At 41.7% G+C, this 15,392-nt stretch overlaps 1 protein-coding gene across 4 annotated transcripts in view; it reads left to right on the top strand.

Moving 5' to 3' along the window:
* Uevld (UEV and lactate/malate dehyrogenase domains) overlaps nucleotides 1-15,392 on the top strand; it is a 30,581-nt gene that overhangs the window by 9,481 nt on the left and 5,708 nt on the right. For 2 of the 4 annotated variants that reach the window (XM_028788936.1, XM_028788937.1), the window contains exons 6-10: nucleotides 1,908-2,026; nucleotides 3,454-3,556; nucleotides 6,488-6,658; nucleotides 8,609-8,782; nucleotides 14,762-14,825. In XM_028788936.1, the coding sequence (XP_028644769.1) occupies nucleotides 1,908-2,026; nucleotides 3,454-3,556; nucleotides 6,488-6,658; nucleotides 8,609-8,782; nucleotides 14,762-14,825 (631 nt within the window). Of the gene's footprint in view, nucleotides 1-1,907; nucleotides 2,027-3,453; nucleotides 3,557-6,487; nucleotides 6,659-8,608; nucleotides 8,783-14,761; nucleotides 14,826-15,392 lie in introns of those variants that run through there. The other 2 variants (XM_028788938.1, XM_028788939.1) reach the window with 2 other exon arrangements.

Genomic DNA, 15,392 nt, shown 5'->3' with positions numbered 1-15,392 from the left:
AAAACAATGACAGTGTACTTATATACATAAAATAAATAAATCTTTTTTAAAAATGTAAAACTGTTACTCTTATAAAATCAGATAAAATAGTTCTTGCTTTGTTCAGAGCCCCATATAAATTAATTGACATGTAACTTTATCATTACATGTTTCTATAGTTTTTTTGGCTTATTCAGTATATGGTATCAGAGGTGTATAAGACTTATTGGGGAGTTTCTCTTATTGGGGATAGAGCCAGTTATTCATGCCTAGAACATTTCACTAGGATTTTTGTGACTGTTGAGGTCAGAGGTCAGTATTGTGTGTCTTCCTCAGCTTTTGCTAGCATATAACAGTTGTGCGTAACAGTGGGTTTCAGGATGACATCTTCGTATCTGTACACAATGTATTTCCATCATGCTCACCCTGCACTCTACCCTTAAGCCCTTCCCACCCTTAATTTATCCCTTCCCTCTTCTTAGCTACCTTCTACTCTTACATCTTCGCTCCTCTTCTCCAGTGAGCCAGTGAGTTTCCTTAGGGTTCTTTATAGGGGCAAAGGTGAGGATTTGTTTACAGAGGCACAGATACCTTACTAGGCTACACCACTAAAGAAAACATCTGCCAGGGCTACACAGAGAAACCCTGTCTTGAAAAACCAAAAAAAAAAAAAAAAAAGGAAACATCTACCTCCCTTGTAAGCTATTGACTATGTATAGATTCTTTTTTTATATACCTTTTAAAAAGTATTATTTTATTCTGTGTGTATGGGTGTTTACCTGCATGTATGTCAGTGCCTGGTGCCTGCAATCGCCAGAAGAGGGTGTTGGATTTCTGGAACTGAAGTAACAGGTGGTTGTGAACTGCCATGTGGGTGCTGGGAATTAAACCCAGATGCTCTTAACTACTGAGTTGTCTCTTTAGCTCCTTAAATTAAAAAAATGGTTTTTGTTAGTTTGTTTTTTATGGATTTTTTTTTGGTGCATTTGATGTTTTGCCTACATGGATGTCTATATGAGGAACTAGAGTTACAGACAGGTGTGAGCTGCTGTGTAGTTGCTGGGAATTGAACCTGGTCTTCTGGAATTTCTTCCAGTGCTCTTAGCCACTGAGCCATTTCTCCAGCCTCAAATGAAAAGCTTTAAATGTTTATAATACTGTCCTTTAAAAGGAGAGCCTCAATGTAAAACAACGTTCAATAAAACACTCCTGTTTTTCTTTGGGGAGGGTGCAGTGTATTAGTTTGAGACAGGATCTCAGGTAACTCTGGCTGGCCTCAAAAACTACAGAGATGAAGATCACCTTGGACTGACTCCTGATCTTTCTGCCTTCACTTCCCTGTTGTGGGGATTACAGGTGTACACAGAAATGCACAGCTGCCTCCTCTATGCCCCCACCCCTAAGAGTAGCTGTCACTATGAAACCTAGGCGCTGCTTCAATCTCCTGATGGCTGGGAGTACAGGCGTAAACCGCCATGCTTGGTTTCAGGCTCCTGTCCTTGCCTTCATTATTAGTACAACAAATAAAAATAGATTTGCTGGTCAGTCGGTGGTGGCGCACGGCTTTAATCTAGTGCTTGGAAGGGACACCGAGGCAGGTGGGTCTGCCGCCTGCTCTTCAGAGGGCGCTCCAAGACAGTCAAGACTACACTGAGGATCTCTGTCTCAAAACAGAAAAATCTATAGAATCTCTATGAGAGTTTTAAAATTCGTTTTATTTTTAAGAAGATGCTAGAAAGGTTTTTTTGGGGGAAAGGGAATGGGGAACAAGGTCACACTGTGTGGTCCAGGCTAACCTTGAACTTGTAATCCTTCTGCCTCAACTTGTTGAGTGCTGGGACTATAGCACTCACCAAACTTATAAAATACTAGAAAAGATTTTTTAATGTTATTCTTTAATCCTCAGGGTAATCTTTTTTTTATTGTAGGTGTCTCAGACATAAATTCAAGGGGCTGGACAAATCATGAGAATAAAATACCCAATAAAATCACTGTGGTTGGAAGTGGAGATTTGGGTATTGCTTGCACATTGACAATTTCAGCAAAGGTATGTAGACATAGTGGCTCTACGGATCTTTATGCTTTCTTTAGACTTTACATTTTTTCTTTTTCCATTTTTTGTGTATGTGTGTATGCATTTTTTAGCGTGTCTGAGCACACATTGTGTGTATCTGTTCACAAGCATGCTTTTGTACATGGAAACCTGAAGTAAGAAGTCAGGAATTATCTTCAATTGCTCTTCCACTTTCTTCACTGAGACAGGATCTGTCAATCAATCACAGAGCTGGACAATGTGGCTGGTCTCACCAGCCAGGTTACTCTGGGATCCTCTGTTTCTGGCTTCCTAGGCTGCAATTACAGGTGGGCTGACGTGCTCATCTGGCATTTACAGTGGTTTCTGGGGATGGGAACATATAGTCTAGATTCTTAACCACTCAGTGAAATAGAGGGTTTTGCTATGGAGCCCAACCCGCCCTCAAATACTCTCCCTTCCTCGGCCTCTGGAGTGCTAGGGTTGCAGACATTTATAGCCACAGCTGGCTCTCAGAGCCATAACTTCTGCATCTCCTAAGACAAATAGAATGCATGGCCTAGGCTAAGTCTTCATTTTCCTGCAGCCCAGCGGTCAGTGCTCACGGATGACTCAGTGGCAGTCAGTGTAGCTTAGGCCCCTCTTCCAAGCCCTATATTGGATTGCTTCTAGACTTGTTCACAGTGAATAAGGAGTCAGTTCTCCTCTAGAGTGTCTATACAAATTGTCCCCTTTCTCACATGTGCTGGTTAGTACACTTGTAGGGTAACTTCTACAAATGAGATCAGTGGGTTACATAATTTATTAATTTTTGAATTATAGAAATTATCAAATTCAGCTGGGCATAAGTGGCACACTCCTTTAATCCCAGCACTCTGGAGGCAGAGGCAGGTAGATCTCTGAGTTCAAGGCCAACCTGGTCTAGAAAGTGAGTTCCAGGACAGCCATAGCTGTTACACAAAGAAACCGTGTCTCAGAAAAACATTTTTTAACAAAAAGGAAAGAAAGGAGGGAGGAGGGAGGGAGGAAGGGAGGAAAGGAGGGAGGGAGGGAGGGAGGGAGGGAAAGAAGGAGGGAAGGAAGAAGAAGAAAAAAGAGGAGGAAGAGGAGGAAGAGGAGTGCAACAGCAACACCGGAATTAAAGTAAAAACTTAAACTCAAGAGGAACATTGGCATACCTACCTAGTACACCTTGCCCCGTTTGTTATTTATTCATCTAAAGAAGCTATAGCTTCCTGTTAAGTCCTGGTGTTGAGTGGTCAAGCCTCAAAGACAGTATCACTCACGTAATAGCACTGTGCTTGCACCCCTCCCCTATTGCTGTTGTGTTACTTTTCATTCTCATACAGTTCAGGGGCCTCCTTTAGCCTTCTCCATGAGCTAATACTGAGTAGCTCGCTGTGTCGGTGAACTGCTGTTCTTGTTCTAATCTTTCCACACAGGGCATTGCAGACAAGGTGCTCCTTTTAGACCTCTCAGACGGGACTAGCCAAGGGACGATGGACCTTGATATTTTCAACCTTCCTAATGTAGAGATCAGCAAAGGTTTGATTATTCTATTTAAAGATGATTATAGTTGTCTATAGTATTTTAGTAGTTGGGTCTTAGATTGTTTGTTTATTTGTAGAACTGGGAATTAGGTCCTAGAATTTTTTAATTCTATTTTTACTTACTTTGGCTAGGGGGCACATATGTGCCTTAGCATGTGTGTACCTTCGAGAGTTGCTTCTCTTCTTATACCTCGTGGTACCTGGGACATCAAACAAATTTCAAGTTTAGGGACAGGAGCCTTTATTCAATTCTAAGGCTGAAAAGTATCATGAAGGTCATCTGTTCCAAGTTCTTTTCTTACATGTTGCAAAACAAAGACATTGAAATAAATCAGTTGATCTATCCAAAGTCTATAACCAGTTATAACCAATTAAGTTAGCTGTAGTTAAATGAGCAAATAGCATTTAGAATCACTACAATTGGCCATTTTATTTATTCATTTTCTCTGATTTACATCCCCAAATAAGCATTTCTCTAGTAGTTTCCCTTCTCAGGATACATCGGTTCAGAACACTGGCTTTAGAGTTAGGCAGATTCGGTTTACATCTTAGCATGGCCACCTTATAGTCTGACATTTGCAGGTTAAAAAGAAAAAGGAAGTTTGTTTGCCGTCCCATCCTTTTTGTGTGCATGAGCCTCATCTTACTGTTTCCTGGCTACCCCTGAACTCCGGGGCTCAAGCACCCCTCCTGCTCGCCCACTGCTCTCCCAAGTGGTGATGGTAGGTGCCCCCACTGAGGCCAGGCCTTTTAAAAAAGCATCACTTTAGGCTGGAGATTTAGCTCAGTGGTTAAGAGCACAGACTGCTCTTCCAGAGGTCCTGAGTTCAAGTCTCACCATCCACACGGTGGCTCACAACCATCTGTAATGGAATCTGATGCCCTCTTCTGGTGTGTCTGAAGACAGGGACAGTGTACTCATACATAAAATAAATCTTCAAAAACAAAGGCATTGTTTCATAGGACATGTAACATTGTATTAGTACAGATATATTCATCTAGATAAAGACTATGTTTGGGGATGCAGGTTTAAAAATATTTTATCAGGAATGCATGAGTTTAAAAAATAAACTAACAAAGCCTGGTGAGATGGCTCAGTGGGTAAGAGCATGCTCCTGCAGAGGACCTAAGTTTAGTTCCCAGCACCGATATTGTACACCTCACAACTGCCTGTAACTCTAGCTCCAGGGGTTCCAACAGCCTTTTCTGGCCTCCACAAGTACCCACACACATGGCATACACACCTAGACACAAAACAATTGTGTGTGTGTGTGTGTAATCTTTTTTTACATAGGTTTCTCTGTGTAGCTCTGGCTATCCTGGAACTCACTCTGTAGACCAGGCTGGCCTTGCACTCAACAAAGATCACCTCTGTCTCTCAAGTGCTAGGATTAAAGCTGTACGTCGCCACACCTGGATTAAAAATACATTTTAAAAATCAAAACAATAACTGGGCAGTGGTGGCGCACGCCTTTAATCCCAGCACTTGGGAGGCAGAGGCAGGTGGATTTCTGAGTTCGAGGCCAGCCTGGTCTACAGAGTGAGTTCCAGGACAGCCAGGGCTACACAGAGAAACCCTGTCTCGAAAAACCAAAAAAAAAAAAAAAAATCAAAACAATAAAAACAGATCGTCGGACAAAATATATTCCCTAAAATATCTCTACCAATTTATAGATCAGACCAACTTACACATGCCACAGTGATGTAGGGATCTCTGGTCATTCCCTAGGTTTCCTATATTCCTTGACTGTTTTCCAAATAATGTTTAAAGCAGTCTCACAGACTAAAATGTACTGATGGTGGTCAGAAGAGTTGACTTGCCTGTCTGTTCTAAAAATAGCACGTCACAGTTCAATAAGCATTCGGATCCCTGGAGGAGACAATTAGCTCATGTTCCTCATCTGAGAGAGTGCTGTAGTCACTTTAATGGTCCTTAAATTGCTAGGGAAAGGGTCCTTGAGGAGTTGGATATTCTCTTGTGCCTGTTGTTCCCAGTCCTGAGTTCTTAAGGGACCTCTTAACGCTTCAGATCCCTGTAGGAGAGACTCTTTAGTACCCAACCCTAGAGAAAGTGAGGCCATTTAGGACCTAAGGAAACTTTTTTTCCTGTGTGTATCATCAGCCATTGATAATCAGTGAAATCACTGACCTAATTGAAGGAAGAGAATATTTGGAGGAAATGTGCAGTACATGGTACTCACCACCAAGCAGGACCCAGAATCACCTATGATGAAGACATTATTTTCATTCAAGGCAGAAGGTGGAAGCCAGAGGGGAACTCTGGCAGGCGGGTTGAAGCCAAGGGGCAGCGTTTTAAATTAAACTAGTCATTGATTTCTGGTGCTCTGTCTGTGCTTGTCAACCTCTCCAGTTTTCAGTTTTCCAAGGGGGTTAATAGATTAGAATCTGAAAGCAGACTGCCTGGGCCTGACTTGCAGCCCCTCTGCTGACTTGCCCAAGTCACTTGACGTCTTTGCTCAGTTCTCCTCCCATTCTCCCAGGTTGTATCACAGTCGCTTTCAGAGAATGCTGTGGCTCCCAAACTCCCAGCATAGAAGCCAGTGGCTGTTGGTTCATCTTGCCTATATCATCATTTCCCTTTTAAGAATTATGAACTACATAGAAAACTTGGTCCTTGTGGATCGGCACTGGCTCTCTCTGATGTCCTGCCTACTTTGTTCTGTATCCAGGCTAGCCTCCGACTCGGAGCCGTTCCACATCGACCTCCCCTGTACACATGGCACACAGCTGTGTGCCACCGTGCTTGCCTATGGGGTACATGCTGTGACCCTTCAGCATTCTCAATGATAGCTATAGGGACGTGTGTGCCTACATTCTCGGTTCAAAGAATAGAGAAACGTTTTTATCTTGTACTAGTACTGCTTTAGACTATGTTGAACTCAAACTGTTTCTTTTTGTTCATTAGATTTGTCTGCCTCTGCTCATTCCAAGGTGGTGATCTTCACAGCCAACTCTTTGGGTGGTTCTGAATCCTACCTGCATGCAGTACAAAGCAATGTGGACATGTTCAGAGCTCTTGTTCCAGCTCTGGGACATTACAGTCAACATGCTGTCTTGCTTGTTGCCTCTCAACCAGGTAAAGAGCTTTATTTTAAATTCAAATGATGATCCAGATCATCAATATAATTGCCATTGCTGATTTAAAAAGACAAAAGCCAAATCACTGTGGTGTATAAAGGGATATTCAGTAAGATTTCTCTTAGAATGAACCTACATCTGTATTCTGTCAGCAGTTGCTCCTTATAACCGATATTACATGGGTTGCAACTCACAGCTTTTCATGAAATGTGGTATTATTTTCTAGTTGTTATCCATACCTCCTTTAGTGAGAAAGTGGTTAAAACCTCAAGAGAATCATTCAATGATGTTTATATGTAATATATCTTAAGTCTCTTAGGGTATGCTATGGTGTTAATGAGGATAGTAAGAAATAATCACTAGACATTCAAAGACAGATTGTTTTTTACTTTTTTGTGTGTGTGTATATGAACGTATCCACACATACACACTGTGTGTGAAGGTCAGAGGGCAGCCCTCCTTTGACATGTGTTATGGGTTCAACCCAGGTTTGATGGCAGCTACGTTTACCCACTGTGCCGTCTCACCCACACTCACTGTACATCTTAACAGTTTATATTTTGTAGACTGTTCACTTGAGGGAGATGTTCCCAGAGAGCTAGTTGGTTTGAGCCAATCAGTGTTTCAACCTTGTGTTTGGAAATGTTCCACAGTTACGCGTTTCATTTATAATTGTCAGAGACATGGGTCCCTTTAAGTCCTTTTGGCATGTAAAAAGAAAGGGAAGTTGTGAGTTTTTTTCTTAAGGTGATGTACTACATAATAATATATGAATCAGCATTTAGATTTAAGCCTAAAATATAAAAGAAATTTATCAATGAAATGAAATTATTGGGCTGAGGATATGGCTTGGAAGTAGAGAGCTTGCCTAGCATACATGAGGCCCTGGGTTCAGAACCTGCAGGCGCACACTAGAGAATAGTTCTTCGGTGAAATGAAATTACCACTTTCCTACCTTCTTGTTGGGGTTCGGGATTAGCTATGTACTGACCACTCAGACACCAGCCTCAGATATGATGAAAGTTTATTGAACACTTTCAGACTGATCAATCAGGACCACACGAAGGAAACACCTAATTGTAGCATATGTCTGTCCTCAGAGCAGACTTCTTATAGGAGCTAACTACACAAAGTAGTATTGGCTACCTTTAAGCTGATTAGTCCTGAGGGAGGTTCGAAGAGTGGTGGACAGATGGTGAACAGGAGCATTTCAGAGCATTGAGACAACAGTGTACAAGTGATTCAACCAGAACTTTTTGGCTTATTAATAACATTCTTCAGTGTCAGTTAAAGTAGTAACTATGAACTCAGTTTCACCTTGTGAGTAACATGGAATCTGAATGGCTACAGTTACGTTAAAAGGAGCCAGCCTCAAAAGGTTCTATACCCAGTTTTCACCTGTCTTGCTTAATTGTTCTTCGAGCTTATTTATGTTTCATGAAAAAGTTATATAAAAATGCTTTAGCTTGGTTAGTGTTTTCAGTACACTTTATAAACATATTGCCAGCATGGTGGTACACTTCTGTAATCCCAGTACTTGGGAGCAGAGAGAGGAAGATTGGGAGTTCAAGGCCAGCCTATATTCCAAGACTCTGCCTCAGAAGAGAATGATACTTCAGCACATTTAAGACCTCCAAAGACTCTGTAGAAGCACTGACACACTTCACTAGGAAGATGACCCTTTCCATGTGAGACAGGCTAGAATCGTTTTTGGTTTTTTTGGGTTTTTTGGGTTTTTTGGTTTTTTGGTTTTTCGAGACAGGCTAGAAGCGTTTTTGTTGTTTGTTTGTTTGATTGAAACAGGGTTTCTCTGTGTATCCTTGGCTGTCCTAGAACTCACAGTGATCCCTCTGCCTCTGCATCCTGCATGCTGAAATTAAAGGTATGTGCCACCACTGCCCAGCTAATTTTTTTTATCCTTAAATTGTCACTTTGGTGTAACATTTAGTGGAGATCATGAGCTATGTGACATGGAGGCTGAGCACATTTCCTGCGACTAGAGTGGTTGGGATTGGCTGCAACCTGGACTCACAGAGGTTACAGTACGTTATCACAAGGGTTTTGAAGGCGCAGACTTCAGGCAAAGAAGTGTGGGTTGTTGGTGAACAGGGAGAAAACAAAGGTAAGTACATCATTACTAATTATGCTGCTACCTCTCTGAAGTTGTGACATTCAGATCTGTGCAGGGACCTTAGACTTGTGAAGCTTAGTGAGAGAGGGTCATTCACTCTCCGTGTGTGTGTGTGTGTGTGTGTGTGTGTGTGTGTGCGCGCGCGCGCGTGTGCATGCATGTTGCTAGGGATTAAACCCAGGGCATCAAGTGTGTTAGGTGTGCTATCACTGAGGTTAGGTGTGCTATCACTGAGCTGCAAACCCTGTCATATTCATACATTTGGGGACTTTGGGGGTTCTTTTTGTTTGTTTGTTTTTTAGTTTTTTAAGTTTAAAACAAGGCCCCTTAGTCGGATTTTAAATTTTGAATTGAATTTTGGAGTCTAGATCTTAAAGTTTTACTTTTCTACTTAAACATAATCCAAGCACTTAAAACTCCCCACTGTTCTCTCCACATCAACTCTGTTTGCTTTTCTTTCCTAAGCTCAGTCCCACTTCCTAAACACATGCCTCCTGTTTGTTTTCTCTGAAAGAGTTTTCAGTCTGTGCCTTTTTAACAGCTGCCTGTGATCTCCCTGTCACAAAACCATCACTTCAGCTCCCTGTGTGGAGACAGGATCCCACCCCTTTTCTTACCCAGAAGAAAGCTTTCTGTATTTGAGATGCCTCCTTACACTGTCTGTAGTTGACGTAAAGCCAGGCTGGTAGGTGACATGCGGCAGCTTTCTCTTGTTTAGTCCACTGGCATTCATGGAACAAGAGTACGGTGTCTACACGGTGCTCACTGCCATCGAGATGCTCATGTAATGTCAAAGGTGCAGAACACAGTCTGCTGTATTTCAGAGCAGCCGGTCCCAACCTGTGGGTCGTGACCCTTTTGGGGATCGCAAAGCAGATATCCTGCATATCAGATACTTACATTACAATTCAGAACAGTAGCAAAATTACTGATATGGAAGTAGCAGCAAAATAATTTTATGGTTGCAACAACATGAGGAACTGTATTAAAGGATCGCACCATTAGGAAGGTTGAGAACCAGTGTTTAAGAGAGAAGAAAATATTGGATATAGGATACTATTTGATTAACTATTATTTTGGTGCTTAGACATTTACACATGCATTCAAGGTGGGCTGCAATCAATAGGAAAAAGAAAGTACTGTTCCTATAGTACCCCAAGTGACGGTAAAGGCCATCACTGAACTAGACATTGGAAGAAGGAAGTAGTGGTGAAAAACATCCCAGGAATGGGAAACAGAACCAGGCAGAGGCACGTCACTTGCTCCCAAGAGGCAGTGAAACCATAGAGACTACACGTAGTACTTCTGACTTGAGTTCTCAGCAGGGATACAGAGACAGGATGATCTAGGAGAATGCAAACTGGGATTACTTAAGTCCGTTGTAATATTTGACATATATGTGTGTCATATAGAGATGTGCAGAATTTGAAACCTAATGGAGCAAGCCCTCCAGAGTGTGCATGCAGTCAGAGCCACTGGACTCACCAGGCCATCATCCTGCTTGCTGTCTAGGAAAGCACAGATGGCTTTTTGACTTGTCTTTTACTGTGCTAGGATCCAACCCGGGGATCCTTGTGCTCGCTAGCCAAAGTCTAACCACAGAGCTACACCCCTGGCTCTAACCTTTGTACTCCGCTTGCTTTACAGCAGGATATACACATGGCTGGGTTTCATTGCCTGGCCCTAAAGGCAGAAATGGATCAGAGGCTCCCTCTGCTGGTTGCATGTTAGTTACAAACAAGTAATAATTTTTGTATAAGTGATAGCATAATAGTAATGTGATATGATTGATTTTTAATAATTACCATCTTTATGAAGTACTCTTCAGACAAATACCCTGGGAAGAAAGAATTTTGTTTTTAAATTTTATTTTTATTCTATGTGAATTTTCATTTTGCCTATATGTATATCTATGTGAGGGTGTCAGATCCCCTGGAACAGGAGTTACAGACAGTTGTGAGCTGTTTGTGTGGGTGCCAGGAAGTGAACCCATTTTCTCTGGAAGAGTAGTCAACGCTCTTAATCACTAAGCCATTCTCCAGCCTCAGGTTTCTTTTCTTTCCTGTTTCATTTTCTGTTTGTTTTACTTTGTTTCTGTTTTGGGTTTTTGAGATGGAGGTTTTTCTGTGTAGCCCTGGCTGTCCTGAAACACACTCTATAGGCCAAGCTGGCCTCAAACTCAAAGATCCACCTGTCTCTGCCTCCTGGGTGCTGGGATCAAAGATACGTGCCACCCTCTGCTGAGCTGGTTTTCTAAATGTATAGAAGACGCAGCACAGAGCAGTGAGGATGAGTGAGCTACGGAGGGCGGTCTAGCCAATGAGAGCAGCCCTAAATTGATGCTAAGATTTGCTCTTTCTTACAGTCAGTGGCACAGTGAACTGTTTATTCTACGATTTACAAGATGGTGATAAATATGAATTAGCAAGAAGAAAGTGAAACAATTTGAAGTAAAGTAACATTAGGTCTTGGAAACAATTGTAGCCAGAGCTACACAGAGAAACCCTGTCTCGAGAAAAAAAAAAAAAAAAAAACAATTGTAAGAGGAGAAGTGTCTAAGTAAAATCTTCCTCTTCAAGTTCTGCAGAGACAAATGGTAGCCACAGCCTAGGGAGGAGTCCCAGGGCAAATAAGACCTTTAGGCTCTATTTCCTGCTTCCTTCCTCAGCTTCAGCTGCCGTTCTGCCAGGTGTTGTGCCAGGTGTTCTGCACTAGCCAGATGGTCGCTCGCAGTGGTTCATGCACTCTCATTGCATCTGCTGCTTCTTTTTCACGACCACCCATTCACTTAGCTAGTTCCTGCTTACCTCCAGAAAGCACTCAAGATTAGGTAAGTCCGTGCATGTGTTATAAGCTTTAGCACACCGTGTTACCTCATGTCTGTTGTGTCATCAGCGCCATGCTATGTCCACGCCTTTGCTTCACAAGACGGACATCTCCTTCAGCCCACAATGCTTTGTCCGTTTTGGATTGAAGGAATGATCCTGACACCACCTTGTTGTCAAACCAAAACTCAATCACTTATTCTGCATCAAATTAGATGGTTAGCAGGACATTTGCTTAAGAGCTACTATTTTTTAAGTGTGCTATTAAAATCATATATAAAACAAAGATTACTGCAATAGTATTTTCCCAGTCTGAGGGCTGGATCTCAGAGTATGTTATCCCTTTTGGCACAGGTTTGGTGTTGTATATAGTAGAAAAAAGCAATTCTAAAGGCAGTATTTCTATTTTATTTATTTTTATCAGATAGGGTCTCATATACCCAGGGTAGCATTAAACTTGCTATATGGATGAAAATGACCTTTGAACTTCTCATCCTTCTTCCCACCTCCCCCTCCCCCCGAGCTGGGATTGCAGGTATGTGTCACCACACTCCATTATAATTGTCTAGTGCTGAGGGTTGAATCCAGGGCTTCATACATGCTAAGCCAGCACTCTGCAGGCTAAGCTATAATCCCTGTTCCCAATGGGCATTTTTTCTTGAAAAATTCTTGGACCTGTTTTTGAGGATTGGAATAGAAGCTAGCGATGATTGAGTACACTGTTTTGAATGTCGTAAGCAAGGATGGCTGTGCATTAGGAATGTAAAGTGCTGGGCCGAAAAACAGAAAGCTAGTAGTTGAGGACATCCCGACCTTAACATCCCATTACAGGTAGAAGTGAACACGCTAAACATTTTCTCTTTTAGGTTAGATTCCAGGCTTATCTAGAGGAGAGATCCGTAGGGCTAGAGAGATGTTGCAGGGGTTAAGAGCACTTGTTGCTCCTGGAGAGGGCTCACGTTTGATTCTCAGCAGTACATGATGGCTTACAACTGCCTGGAACTCCAGTTTCAGAGACTCTGGTGCTCTTTTCTGGCCTCTTTGGGCACTGTATGTATGCATATATATAGATATAGACAACACACTCATAAAATAAGTAAATCTAAAAATTGGACTGGAGAGATGGCTCAGAGGTCCTTCCAGAGGTCCTGAGTTCAATTCCCAGCAACCACATGGTGGGTCACAACCATCTGTAATGGGATGCCCTCTTCTGTGTGCATGAAGACAGCTACAGTGTATTCAGCTAAATAAAATAAATAAATAATTATTTTTTAAAAAAAAAACTAAAAAACAAAATTAAGTACAAAAAAGAATCTGAGATTCCTACTTACCCATCTTTCCTATCTTAACTATGTACATAATGGCGGCAGTGCTCGTAATTTTCTGATTATTTTATCTCCTTTGTGAATCTTTTTATGTCTACCTCGATATCTTTATTCATCCTTTCAAGGTCTATAATACTGTATTTCAGTTAGCAAATGGTCTCCATGTCCAAGAAACCTTAAGTAATAACTCTTATATAACCCTTCTAAGTAGAACATTTTAAAAATCTCTTGGGCTTGGTAAACACCTTTCATCCCAGTACTCAGGAAGCAGAGACAGAAGGATCTTGGGAGTCCAAGTCCAGCCTGGTCTATAAAAGTAGTTCCAAGCCAGCCAGTAACATATAGTGAGACCCTGTCTCAAAAACAGACAAACAAGCAAAAACCCCAGCTAAAATAAATAATAGAAATTTTTTAGCCTTCTCTATGCATTTATATTTTTCATATAACAATTCTTGAGTTTGTGCTCTTTTTCACTTGCATAAAAGGGTTGTGGTTTTTGTTGTTTGTTTTAGAAGTGGAGACACATACTCAGCAGGGTGTTGAGTCTGGTGGAGGAGCACCTGGCCGGAATGAGCAAGGCCCTAGGTTCAGTCCCAGCATTATAAAAAAGCTTGAAACTTCCCCATGGTTTTCGCTTTAACTATTACTAGTCTTTTTCTCTTTGTTAACAAATAAGATCTTGAATGGTGTATAGGATTGATTGTGCATTAGCTTCTGTGTCCTCAGCAGCAGAACAGAGAATATATTGGAAAGGATACAAAGAGGAACAAGTGACCCTTGCAACAAGGCAATCAGTCAGTCATCTTGAAGAAGGGAGGTGTCCTGATCCTATCAATCACTAAATGATCTATGTTTTGTTTTATTTTTTAAAAGCAGTTTAGAGTATGTGAATCTTAGACATATGATATTGTTCTTACATGGTTTTGCTTTGCCTATCCCAAAACTAACTTATATAAAAATGTCTTTATTTAGATGAATATTGGAATGGTTTCAAGTGTTACAATTTTAGGTCAGTATTAAAAAGTGATGCAGATATCCAGTTTGTGGGTGCTTCTGATGCAGCTCTTGCCTTGGTAATGTTTGTACAGGGCATACACAGAAAGAAGACTTTAGGTGTCATCATGCTTTTAAAAACTGCAACTGGTTTGTGCTGAGTCAGATTTTTTGATTTCTTACAAACACTGTGGTTACAGGATGTGGGTAATCTGGAAGGTGTTGCTTCTCTTGCAGCTGTAGAAATTCCATCCCAAAATAGGTTACCAAGTTAGTCTTCAAATTAGTCAGTGTGCTTCCCAGCAGAATGGATATCAAGTGCTCATACCATTTGAAAGCCTGTTATGTGCAGCCCCTGAGGAAAGGGGACTTCCATGAGCAATAAAGCAACCTTTATAGACCTGTTGCTGATGAGTGAAAACAGGTAAGGAAGGCACAGTAGACTTTAGGGATCACAGTTTTAGGAGATGTAGGTTTAAAAGCTTTCTTGTCCCAACACAGAAAGTACAGTGTCATCAATGGGGAAGTAAATGTTGTTAGAGGGGAAACCTTAAAAAGACCAGGTCCCTTGACCTCAGAAGGCCAGTTGTTGCTTGCTTGCGTCCCTTTTTTTTTTTTTTTAAATAAGACAGAGTCTCACTGTGTAGCCTTAGCAGTCCTGAAACTTTATGTGGGTCATGCTGGCCTCGAACACAAGGAGACCTGTCTTCCTGCCTTTGTCTCCTGATGGCTATGATTAAAAGCTTATGCCACCACTCCCAGCCATTTGTCACATGCTAATCTTAAGAAAAATCACTGACGAAATGTAACTATTTCTTTATTTTTAGTGTGCTCGTGGAGTAGCCAAGATGGAGTAATGAGTCCCAGCTCTCAGGCACAGCTATCCAACAGGTAACTGCAGATTTGAGAAAAATCCAACGAAAACTCATGTGCACCCTAGCTGACAGAGCAGCTATTTACACAGCAGCTTCTTGCCAGGCTTCTGTAAACAGGACCGGCTAACAGGAAGTACAAGGAGCAGTGCCCAGCAGTCCTGGACTTCCAGGAGAGCTTGCATTTCCTCTAGACATGTGAAGGGAAAAACAGTAGCTCATTTGAGTCAGTGGTTTGCATCCTTTACATCTGACATCAGGTTAGTGTAAAGAGGACTTATCTTACTACCTAGAAATGGATCTATCTTGTCAAAGGGCCATGCAATGCACAGGCACTTTATGTGGAGGCCCTCTGAGGTGTACCATACACCTGGGATTCACACACAGGCTATTCTCAGACCATTTACTATTTCACTATCACAGATAATGCTCTCAAGCCTGGCACGGTAGTAAAGTGTAGATGTTTACATTTTCAGCTGTGGGTTTTAGTACACGTCAGGTGGAAAGAAGAGGGTGTGAGGATTTCATCAGGTTAAACACTGCACTCCAGGTTCTCCGGCTTCGTTCTCATTTTTTGCTATTGTAT

This window comes from Grammomys surdaster, unplaced genomic scaffold, assembly GCF_004785775.1.
Source record: "Grammomys surdaster isolate TR1022 unplaced genomic scaffold, NIH_TR_1.0 125769, whole genome shotgun sequence".
NCBI lineage: Eukaryota > Metazoa > Chordata > Mammalia > Rodentia > Muridae > Grammomys > Grammomys surdaster.
This window is presented reverse-complemented; position numbering and strand designations above follow the sequence as displayed.